The sequence below is a fragment of the Petromyzon marinus genome (assembly GCF_048934315.1).
Source record: "Petromyzon marinus isolate PM22_M1 ecotype Great Lakes invasive population chromosome 67 unlocalized genomic scaffold, UKy_Petmar_22M1.pri1.0 chr67_unloc.3, whole genome shotgun sequence".
NCBI lineage: Eukaryota > Metazoa > Chordata > Hyperoartia > Petromyzontiformes > Petromyzontidae > Petromyzon > Petromyzon marinus.
Window position 1 is genome coordinate 64,075 of NW_027422593.1, and position 12,068 is coordinate 76,142.

Sequence of the window (12,068 nt, forward strand, 5' to 3'; positions counted from 1 at the left end):
GGCGGTAGTGATGGTGGTGGCGGTGTTGGCGGTAGTGATGGTGGTGGCGGTGTTGGCGGTAGTGATGGCGGTGTTGGCGGTAGTGATGGCGGTGTTGGCGGTAGTGATGGCGGTGTTGGCGGTAGTGATGGTGGTGGTGGTAGTGATGGTGGTGGTGGTAGTGATGGTGGTGGTGGTGATGGTGGTGGCGGTGTTGGCGGTAGTGATGGCGGTGTTGGCGGTAGTGATGGCGGTGTTGGCGGTAGTGATGGTGGTGGTGGTAGTGATGGTGGTGGTGGTGGTAGTGATGGTGGTGGCGGTGTTGGTGGTAGTGATGGTTTTGGCGGTGTTGGCGGTAGTGATGGTGATGGCGGTGTTGGCGGTAGTGATGGCGGTGGCGGTGTTGGTGGTAGTGATGGTGGTGGTGGCGGTGTTGGCGGTAGTGATGGTGATGGCGGTGTTGGTGGTAGTGATGGTAGTGGCGGTGGTGGTAGTGATGGTGTTGGCGGTGTTGGCGGTAGTGATGGTGGTGGCGGTGGTGGTGGTGGTAGTGATGGTGGTGGTGGCGGTGTTGGCGGTAGTGATGGTGATGGCGGCTCGTATTTTATCCATCGCCGCCTGCCGTTTGAGCAATTTACTTCCTCGGCGGCGGTAAGGGTGGGGGGATGGTGGTGGTGGTGGGGGGTGGTGGGGGGAGAGGTGGTGGTGGGGGGGTGGTGGTGGTGGGGGGCCTCGAAGAAGAAATAAAACATGAAGGAACACAGAGCGACATTAGGGGCTGATGGGCGTGAAAAGTGCAAATTCAGCACCAGGCCAGGGATAGGCAACAGCCATGGGGGATGGTGGGGGGTGGTGGGGGATGGTGGGGGGTGGTGGGGGGGGGTGGTGGGGGGTGGTGGGGATGGTGGGGGGGCAGCGACCATCACCGTCACCACCGTCACCACCACCGTCACCACCACCGTCACCACCACCACCTTCACCACCACCGTCACCACCACCGTCACCACCACCGTCACTACCCACCCTCACCTTCACCACCACCATCACCACCACTGTCACCACCACCACCTTCACCACCACCTTCACCACCACCGACACCACCACCGTCACCACCCTCACCTTCACCACCACCTTCACCACCACCTTCACCACCACCGTCACCACCACCGTCACCACCACCGTCACTACCCACCCTCACCTTCACCACCACCATCACCACCACTGTCACCACCACCACCTTCACCACCACCTTCACCACCACCGACACCACCACCGTCACCACCCTCACCTTCACCACCACCTTCACCACCACCGTCACCACCACCACCCTCACCTTCACCACCACCTTCACCACCACCTTCACCACCACCTTCACCACCACCGTCACCACCACCGTCACCTTCACCACCACCATCACCACCACCGTCACCACCACCACCACCTTCACCACCACCACCACCTTCACCACCACCCTCACCCTCACCTTCACCACCACCACCACCATCACCGCCCACCCCTCACCTTCTCCCAGTAGGTGCGCAGCTGGCTGAGCCAGTCGAAGGCGGTGGGGTCGGTGCAGCCGGTGCGTGTGAGGCGCTCCACCACGTCGCGGTCACGCACCCCCAGCGTGGCGAGGGCCACCAGGCGCAGGCGCAGCGGCCTACTCAGGCTGCCGCGGATCGCCTCCGAGTAGCGGTGCAGCAGGGAGACCTGGGGGCGCGGAAGGTCACGCAGAAGGTCACACAGAAGGTCACGTGGAAGGTCGCGTGGCAGGTCACACAGAAGGTCACGTGGAAGTTCGCATGGAAGGTCGCGCAGAAGGTTGCGTGGCAGGTCACGCGGCGGGTCACGTGGAAGGTCACGTAGCAGGTCACGCACAAGGTCGCGTGGCAGGTCACACAGAAGGTCGCGCGGAAGGTTGCGTGGCAGGTCACGCGGCAGGTCACGTGGAAGGTCACGTGGCAGGTCACGCACAAGGTCACGTGGAAGGTTGCGAAGCAGGTCACGTGGAAGGTCACAAGGCAGGTCGCGTGGAAGGTCACTCGGCAGGTCACGTGGAAGGTCACTCGGCGGGTCATGAGGCAGGTCACGCGGCAGGTCGCGCGGAAGGTCACGCGGCAGGTCACGTGGAAGGTCACGTGGAAGGTCACTCGGCAGGTCGCGCGGCAGGTCACGTGGAAGGTCACGCAGAAAGGTCAACCGGGAGGTCACTCGGCAGGTCACGTGGAAGGTCACGCGGCAGGTCACTCAAAGGGTCACACGGCCGGTCAGGCAGCCAGTCACGTAAGTCGGTTAGGTCGCTAATTGAGGGTTGGTGAGGTGGTGGTGGTGGGGGGGGGTGGGTGGTGGTGGGGGGGGTTGGTGTGGTGGTGGGGGGGGGCCCGGGCCCCCCTCACCTGCTTCTTCTTCAGAGTCTTCAGTGCCGCTGAGTCGGCACGCTCCTTGGCGGTGCTCAACGCCTTGTGCACGTCGCTCGTCCACTGCGCCTGGCTCGCTGTGAGGAGCAGCTGTGGACGGAAACCAGAGACACACAGACTCACACAGAGACTCATAGAGTCACACAGACTCACACAGAGACTCACAGAGACCCACAGACTCACACAGAGACCCACAGAGACCCACAGACTCACACAGAGACTCATAGAGTCACACAGAGACCCATAGAGGCACACAGAGACTCATAGAGTCACACAGAGACTCATAGAGTCACACAGAGACCCACAGACTCACACAGAGACCCACAGACTCACACAGAGACCCACAGAGACCCACAGACTCACACAGAGACTCACAGAGTCACACAGAGACCCACAGACTCACACAGAGACTCATAGAGTCACACAGAGACCCACAGACTCACACAGAGACCCATAGACTCACACAGAGACTCATAGACTCACACAGGGACCCATAGAGTCACACAGAGACCCACAGACTCACGCAGAGACCCACAGACTCACACAGAGACCCATAGACTCACACAGAGACCCATAGACTCACACAGAGACTCATAGACTCACAAAGAGACCCGCAGACTCACAAAGAGACCCGCAGACTCACACAGAGACCCGCAGACTCACACAGAGACCCACAGACTCACACAGAGACCCACAGACTTACACAGAGACCCACAGAGACCCACAGACTCACACAGAGACTCACAGAGTCACACAGAGACCCATAGACTCACACAGAGACTCATAGAGTCACACAGAGACTCATAGAGTCACACAGAGACCCACAGACTCACACAGAGACCCACAGACTCACACAGAGACCCACAGACTCACACAGAGACCCATAGACTCACACAGAGACTCATAGAGTCACACAGAGACCCATAGAGTCACACAGAGACCCACAGACTCACACAGAGACTCATAGACTCACACAGGGACCCATAGACTCACACAGAGACCCACAGACTCACACAGAGACTCATAGACTCACACAGAGACCCGCAGACTCACACAGAGACCCGCAGACTCACACAGAGACCCACAGACTCACACAAAGACCCGTAGACTCACACAGAGACCCACAGACTCACACAGAGACCCACAGACTCACACAGAGACCCACAGACTCACACAGAGACCCGCAGACTCACACAGAGACCCACAGACTCACACAGAGACCCACAGACTCACGCAGAGACCCACAGACTCACACAGAGACCGACAGACTCACGTAGAGACCCACAGACTCACACAAAGACCCACAGACTCACACAAAGACACACAGACTCACACAGAGACCCACAGACTCACACAGAGACCCATAGACTCACACAGAGACACGCAGACTCACACAGAGACCCACAAACTCACGCAGAGACCCACAGACTCACACAGAGACCGACAGACTCACACAGGGACTCACAGACACACACAGAAACCCGCAGACTCACACAGAGACCCACAGACTCACACAGAGACCCGCAGACTCACACAGAGACCCACAGACTCACACAGACCCACGGACTCACACAGAGACCCACGGACTCACACAGAGTTTCATAGACTCACACAGAGACCCATAGAGTCACACAGAGACCCACGGACTCACACAGAGACCCACAGACTCACACAGCGACCCATAGACTCACACAGAGACTCATAGACTCACACAGAGACCCATAGACTCACGCAGAGACCCGCAGACTCACACAGAGACTCATAGACTCACACAGAGACCCATAGACTCACACAGAGACCCACAGACTCACACAGAGACCCACAGACTCACACAGAGACCCACAGACTCACACAGAGACCCATAGACTCACACAGAGACCCACAGACTCACACAGAGACCCATAGACTCACACAGAGACCCACGGACTCACACAGAGACACACAGACTCACACAGAGACCCACAGACTCACACAGAGACCCGCAGACTCACACAGAGACCCACAGACTCACACAGAGACCCACAGACTCACACAGAGACCCACAGACTCCACCGCCGCCGCCACCACCAAAACCACCACCGCCACCACCACAACCACTATCACCACCATCACCACCACCACCATCACCACCACTGCCACCACTGCCACCACCACCAACACCACCACCATCACCACCATTACCACCACCACCGCCGCCACCACCATCATCACCACCACCACCATCATCATCACCACCACCACCATCATCATCACCACCACCACCACCACCGCCGCCACCACCACCACCACCGCCGCCACCACCACCACCATCACCGCCGCCACCACCACCTCCCACACCGCCCGCCAGCGCCGCCAGCCCGGCTACCTGTCCCGGCCACTCCCGGATCCACTTGTCGCGTTTGCCGCCGGTCTTCCTGAGCGTCAGCAGGCATTCGCGCAGTAGCTCCCTGAGTGTGTGGCGCATGGCCCGTTCAGCGTCGCACAGCCAGGCCTGGCGAGGGGGCGCAGCACACAGACACGCAGACACGCACACACAGACACGCACACACAGAGACACACAGACACGCACACACAGAGACACAGACACGCAGACACACAGACACGCAGACACGCACACACACGCAGACACACAGACACATAGACACACAGACACACGCAGACACACAGACACGCAGACACACAGACACGCAGACACAGAGACACACAGACACGCACACACACACAGACACAGAGACACACACACACGCACACACACAGACACACGCAGACACACAGACACATAGACACAGAGACACACAAACACGCACAGACACACGCAGACACACACAGACACATAGACACAGAGACACGCAGACACACAGACACGCAGATACAGAGACACAGACACGCAGACACACAGCCACAGAGACACACAGACACGCAGACACACAGACACGCAGACACGCAGACACAGAGACACGCAGACACGCAGACACAGAGACACACAGACACACACCCAGGTGAGTGACGCAGGGGGTAAGCGACACGTGGGGGTGAGCGACACGTGGGGGTGAGCGACACGTGTTGGTGAGCGACGCGGGGGGGTGAGCGACGCGGGGGGGTGAGCGACGCGTGGGGGTGAGCGACGCGTGGGGGTGAGCGACACGTGGGGGTGAGCGACACGTGGGGGGGTGAGCGACACGTGGGGGTGAGCGACACGTGGGGGTGAGCGACGCGTGGGGGTGAGCGACGCGTGGGGGTGAGCGGTAACCTCGACGGGTCCCTCCAGAAGCACGGCAGCGGAGAAGCTGACGACTTCTCCGTCAGACGAGGCCATGGCCGTGGCCTCCATCCTCCGCGAGGGCCCCGACACCTGGTGAGTGAGCAGGTGGGTGGGTGAGCAGGTGGGTGGGTGAGCAGGTGGGTGGGTGAGCAGGTGGGTGGGTGAGCAGGTGGGTGGGTGAGCAGGTGGGAGAGTGAGCAGGTGGGTGGGTGAGCAGGAGGGTGGGTGAGCAGGTAGGTGGGTGAGCAGGTGGGTGGGTGAGCAGGTGGGTGAGCAGGTGGGTGGATGAGCAGGTGGGTGGGTGAGCAGGTGGGTGAGCAGGTGGGTGGGTGAGCAGGTGGGAGAGTGAGCAGGTGGGTGGGTGAGCAGGTGGGTGAGCAGGTGGGAGAGTGGGTGAGCAGGTGGGTGGGTGAGCAGGTGGGTGAGCAGGTGGGTGAGCAGGTGGGTGGGTGAGCCGGTGGGAGAGTGGGTGAGCAGATGGGTGAGTGAGAAGGTGGGAGAGTGGGTGAGCAGGTGAGAGAGTGGGTGAGCAGGTGGGTGAGTGAGCAGGTGGGTGAGTAGGTGGGTGAGTGGGTGAGCAGGTGGGTGAGTGAGCAGGTGGGAGAGTGGGTGAGCAGGTGAGAGAGTGGGTGAGTGAGCAGGTGGGTGAGTGAGCAGGTGGGAGAGTGGGTGAGCAGGTGGGTGAGTGAGCAGGTGGGAGAGTGGGTGAGCAGGTGGGAGAGTGAGCAGGTGGGTGGGTGAGCAGGTGGGAGTGTGAGCAGGTGGGTGGGTGAGCAGGTGGGAGAGTGAGCAGGTGGGAGAGTGAGCACGTGGGAGAGTGAGCACGTGGGTGAGCAGGTTCGGAGAGTGGGTGAGCAGGTGGGTGAGTGAGCAGGTGGGTGAGTGAGCAGGTGGGAGAGTGGGTGAGCAGGTGGGTGAGTGAGCAGGTGGGAGAGTGAGCAGGTGGGTGAGTGAGCAGGTGGGTGAGTGAGCAGGTGGGAGAGTGGGTGAGCAGGTGGGTGAGTGAGCAGGTGGGAGAGTGAGCAGGTGGGTGAGTGAGCAGGTGGTTGAGTGAGCACGTGGGAGAGTGGGTGAGCAGGTGGGTGAGTGAGCAGGTGGGAGAGTGGGTGAGCCAGTGGGTAAGTGAGCAGGTGGGTGGGTGAGCGGGTGGGAGAGTGAGCGAGTGGGTAAGTGAGCAGGTGGGTGGGTGAGCGGGTGGGAGAGTGAGCGAGTGGGTGAGTGAGCGAGTGGGTGAGTGAGCGAGTGGGTGAGTGAGCAAGTGGGAGAGTGGGTGAGTGAGCGGGTGGGAGAGTGGGTGAGTGAGCAGGTGGGAGAGTGAGTGAGCGAGTGGGTGAGTGAGCGAGTGGGTGAGTGAGCAGTGGGTTAGTGAGCAGGTGGGCCGTTGTTTGTGTAGGTGAGCGAGTGGGTGAGTGAGTGAGCGGGTGAGTGAGCGGGTGGTTGAGGGAGCAGGTGGGCCGGTGTTTGAGTGAGTGAGCGAGTGGGAGGGTGGGTGAGCGGGTGGGTGAGCTAGCGGGTGAATGAGTGAGCGGGTGGGTGAGTGAGCGGGTGGGCCAGTGTTTGAGCGAGTGAGCGAGTGGGAGAGTGGGTGAGCGAGTGGGTGAGCGAGTGGGTGAGTGAGCGAGTTGGAGAGTGGGTGGGCTAGTGGGTGAGTGAGCGAGTGGGTGAGTGAGCGAGTGGGTGAGTGAGCAGGTGGGCCGGTGTTTGAGTGAGTGAGCGAGTGCGTGAGTGAGCGAGTGGGTGAGTGAGCGAGTGGGCCGGTGTTTGAGTGAGTGAGCGAGTGGGTGAGTGAGCGCGTGGGTGAGTGAGCGAGTGGGCCGGTGTTTGAGTGAGTGAGCGAGTGGGTGAGTGAGCGAGTGGGTGAGTGAGCGAGTGGGCCGGTGTTTGAGTGAGTGAGCGAATGGGTGAGTGAGCGAGTGGGTGAGTGAGCGAGTGGGTGAGTGAGCAGGTGGGCCGGTGTTTGAGTGAGTGAGCGAGTGGGTGAGTGAGCGAGTGGGTGAGTGAGCGAGTGGGTGAGTGAGCAGGTGGCCCGGTGTTTGAATGAGTGAGCGAGTGGGTGAGTGAGCGAGTGGGTGAGTGAGCGAGTGGGTGAGTGAGCAGGTGGGCCGGTGTTTGAGTGAGTGAGCAAGTGGGTGAGTGAGCGAGCGGGCCGGTGTTTGAGTGAGTTGAGCGAGTGTCGACCCTCCCGACCTTCTGGATGGTGAGTGACTTGATGTTGTCGAAGCACTTCTTGAGGTGCGGCTGCACAGCCGCGGGGTTGCGTGCCTGGCCCAGGATCTCGAGGAGCTCGTCGTTGGACAGGAAGTAGAAGCGAGGGAACACCTGTGGGTGCCGTGGGGGGGGGGGGGGGGGTGGTGCGGAAATCGTACATCGAGAGCGCTTCGTTTGTACCGCAAGGAGAGGAATCCGATGAGCTGTGAAGCTCTTTTTACGTTCATCGGCACACGTCCAGGAAGGAGGGCACGGAGTGAGAACTTTCAGAATGAGAATATCTTACCTGGTGAAATTAATAAAAAAATAAGTTGCTTCGATTTTAAGTTTATTTATACTGCAGGAGAACAGATTGCCAGGGCCGGGATCGGACCCACGACCTCCTGCGTACCAAGCGAGGTAGTCAACATCTCCTAGCCACCGTGATGACGACGATGATGAGAGAGAGAGAGAGACGCAGACTCCAAATATACAGCAGCAGCAGGCGTCGTCAGGGTCTGGATCGAACCCACGACCTCCTGCGTACCATGCGAGGTAGTCAACATCTCCTAGCCACCCTGGTGATGATGATGATGATGAGAGAGAGAGAGACACGCAGACTCACCTGTCTCTTGGTCTCCAGGTACATGTCCAGCGACTTCTGGATGTCTTCCAAGGAGGCAATCATCTCTCCCAGCCTCTCCAGCAGCCCTGCGAAGACACACAAAGACAAAGGTCTCCCGTGTAGCTTCTACAGACTGCTGGGGCAAGTGCTGTTAGTAGCGAGTAGCAGCAGCACCTATGAAGGTAGACACAGACAAAGGTCCCCCGTGTAGCCTCTACAGACTGCTGGGGCAAGTGCTGTTAGTAGCGAGTAGCAGCAGAACCCATGAAGGTAGACACAGACAAAGGTCCCCCGTCTAGCCTCTACAGACTGCTGGGGCAAGTGCTGTTAGTAGCGAGTAGCAGCAGCACCTATGAAGGTAGACACAGACAAAGGTCCCCCGTGTAGCCTCTACAGACTGCTGGGGCAAGTGCTGTTAGTAGCGAGTAGCAGCAGCACCTATGAAGGTAGACACAGACAAAGGTCCCCCGTGTAGCCTCTACAGACTGCTGGGGCAAGTGCTGTTAGTAGCGAGTAGCAGCAGAACCCATGAAGGTAGACACAGACAAAGGTCCCCCGTGTAGCCTCTACAGACTGTAGGGGCAAGTGCTGTTAGTAGCGTGTAGCAGCAGAACCTATGAAGGTAGACACAGACAAAGGTCCCCCGTGTAGCCTCTACAGACTGCTGGGACAAGTGCTGTTAGTAGGGAGTAGCAGCGCCTATGAAGGTAGACACAGACAAAGGTCCCCCGTCTAGCCTCTACAGACTGCTGGGGCAAGTGCTGTTAGTAGCGAGTAGTAGCAGCGCCTATGAAGGTAGACACAGACAAAGGTACCCCGTGTAGCCTCCACAGACTGCTGGGGCAAGTGCTGTTAGTAGGGAGTAGCAGCGCCTATGAAGGTAGACACAGACAAAGGTCCCCCGTGTAGCCTCTACAGACTGCTGGGGCAAGTGCTGCTAGCAGCGAATAGTAGCAGCGCCTATGAAGGTAGACACAGACAAAGGTCCCCCGTGTAGCCTCTACAGACTGCTGGGGCAAGTGCTGTTAGTAGCGAGTAGTAGCAGCGCCTATGAAGGTAGACACAGACAAAGGTACCCCGTGTAGACTCAACAGACTGCTGGGGCAAGTGCTGCTAGTAGCGAGTAGCAGCAGAACCTATGAAGGCAGACACAGACAAAGGTCCCCCGTGTAGCCTCTACAGACTGCTGGGGCAAGTGCTGTTAGTAGCGAGTAGTGAGCAAAGGCCCCCCTTTGACCCCCCCCCCCCCCCCACACTGAGGCATGTACTTATTTTTAGAAGCGAACCTTGCACATCGCAATTGCTAGTGGCCCATCACCATCACCGTGGTGGGGGGTGATGGTGGGGGAATAGGGATGTGGGGGGAGGGGGCGGTGGTGGTGTTGGTGGGAGGTGGTGGTGGTAGTGGTGGGTGGCGGCGGCGGTGGTGGTGGGTGGTGTTGGTGTTGGTGGGCGGTGGTGGTGGTGGTGACGGTGGTGGCGGTGGTGGTGGGTGGTGTTGGTGGGCGGTGGTGGTGGTGACGGTGGTGGTGGTGACAGTGGTGGCGGTGGTGGGTGGTAGTGGTGGTGGGGGCGGTGGCGGTGGTAGTGGTGGTGGTGGTGTTGGTGGTGGTGGTGGGTAGTAGTGGTGGTGTTGGTGGTAGTGGTGGGTGTTGGTGGTAGTGGTGGGTGGTGGTGGTGGTGTTGGTGGTAGTGGTGGGTGTTGGTGGTGTTGGTGTTGGTGGTAGCAGTGGTGGGTGAATGGTGGTGGTGGGTGGCGGCGGTGGTGGTGTTGGTGGTGGGTGGTGGTGGTAGTGGTGGGTGGCGGCGGTGGTGGTGTTGGTGGTGGTGGTGGGTGGTGGTGTTGGTGGCGGTGGTGGTGTTGGTGGTAGCAGTGTTGGTGTTGGTGGAGTTGGTGTTGGTGGCGGTGGCGGTGGTGTCGGTGCTGCCGGTGCTACAGACGAGGCGACCGACCTGGCCGCTGAGCTCCCCGCAGGGCGTTGGAGTCCGCCGCCAGCGTCCCCATCACCTCCCTCCACTCGCCGTCGATGGCGTCGAAGCGGCTCGACTCGAGGGGCAGCTGCTTGCGGATGTCCTCGCCGAGGAAGATGTTCTGTGTGGCACGGCGTGACGACGACACGCACGTGACGACACGCCCGTGACGACACGCGCGATGACGACACGCGCGATGACGACACGCGCGATGACGACACGCGCGATGATGACACGCCCGTGACGACACGCCAGTGACGACACGCACGATGACGACACGCCCGATGACGACACGCGTGACGACGACACGCCAGTGACGACACGCCCGTGACGACACGCCAATGACGACACGCCAGTGACGACACGCTCGTGACGACACGCAGAATGACACGGACGACGACACGCTCGTGACGACACGCCCGTGACGACACGCCAGTGACGACACGCTCGTGACGACACGCCAGTGACGACACGCTCGTGACGACACGCGGATGATGACACGCACAATGACACGGACGACGACACGCCCGTGACGACACGCTTGTGACGACACGCACAATGACACGGACGACGACACGCCCGTGACGACACGCTCGTGACGACACGCCCCTGACGACACGCCCGTGACGACACGCCCCTGACGACACGCCCGTGACGACACGGAGGACGTCACGCGGATGATATTGATCGCGAAAGCCCACGTGATACCCACACGATCGAATACCCCCGCCCCCGTATCACGGATGCACTACTTGATCCTAACCGGACGGAACAAGAGCCACGCTCGACTCGCCCACCCAACCCGCTGACTCCACTCCCCTTTGATTAAATTGAAAATGAAAATAAATTGACGGGCGATTTTTGGCGGAAATTACTTTGGGCGCTTAGACCTCAGCCCCTTGTGCTAGCGCGCAGCAGGCAAAACGGCTTCCTCCGCGTCTGCGTTGCGACTCCATCGTCCGCTGCCAAAACAGAATGCGGCGGTGGGGTGAGGAGCTCATCCGGTAGTGGCCGGGGGGATGTTGGCCACCTCGCCCAGGTACGCAGGAGGTCGTGGGCTTCGATCCCGACCCCTGACCTTGGCTGCGTGTCTCTCTCTCTCTCATCATAGTCATCATCATCACGGTGGCTAGGAGATGTTGACTACCTCGCCTGGTGCACAGGAGGTCGTGGGTTCGATCCCAACCCTGACGACGCCTGCTGCTGTATATTTGGAGTCTGTGTGTCTCTCTCTCTCTCATCATCATCATCATCACGGTGGCTAGGAGATGTTGACTACCTCGCCTGGTATGCAGGAGGTCGTGGGTTCGATCCCAACCCTGACGACGCCTGCTGCTGTATATTTGGAGTCTGTGTCTCTCTCTCTCATCATCATCATCACGGTGGCTAGGAGATGTTGACTACCTCGCCTGGTGCACAGGAGGTCGTGGGTTCGATCCCAACCCTGACGACGCCTGCTGCTGCTGTATATTTGGAGTTTGCGTGTCTCTCTCTCATCATCACGGTGGCTAGGAGATGTTGACTACCTCGTCCGATGCACAGGAGGTCGTGGGTGTCAATCTCGACCCTGACAACGCCTGCTGCTGCTGCTGTATATTTGGAGTTTGCGTGTCTCTCTCTGATCCGT

General features: G+C 59.9%; 1 protein-coding gene across 1 annotated transcript in view; it reads right to left on the reverse strand.

Moving 5' to 3' along the window:
• The window catches only part of LOC142907954 (dynein axonemal heavy chain 2-like), a 28,266-nt gene extending 17,684 nt beyond the window's left edge, over positions 1-10,582 (reverse strand). Inside the window, exons 1-7 of the mRNA XM_076057988.1 lie at positions 10,424-10,582; positions 8,471-8,556; positions 7,846-7,977; positions 5,647-5,748; positions 4,762-4,887; positions 2,376-2,486; positions 1,501-1,689 (exon numbers count right to left, since the gene is read on the reverse strand). Of these exons, the coding sequence (XP_075914103.1) occupies positions 1,501-1,689; positions 2,376-2,486; positions 4,762-4,887; positions 5,647-5,748; positions 7,846-7,977; positions 8,471-8,556; positions 10,424-10,475 (798 nt within the window). The 5' untranslated portion in view covers positions 10,476-10,582. The remainder of the gene's footprint in view (positions 1-1,500; positions 1,690-2,375; positions 2,487-4,761; positions 4,888-5,646; positions 5,749-7,845; positions 7,978-8,470; positions 8,557-10,423) is intronic.
• Positions 10,583-12,068: the final 1,486 nt, after the last annotated feature.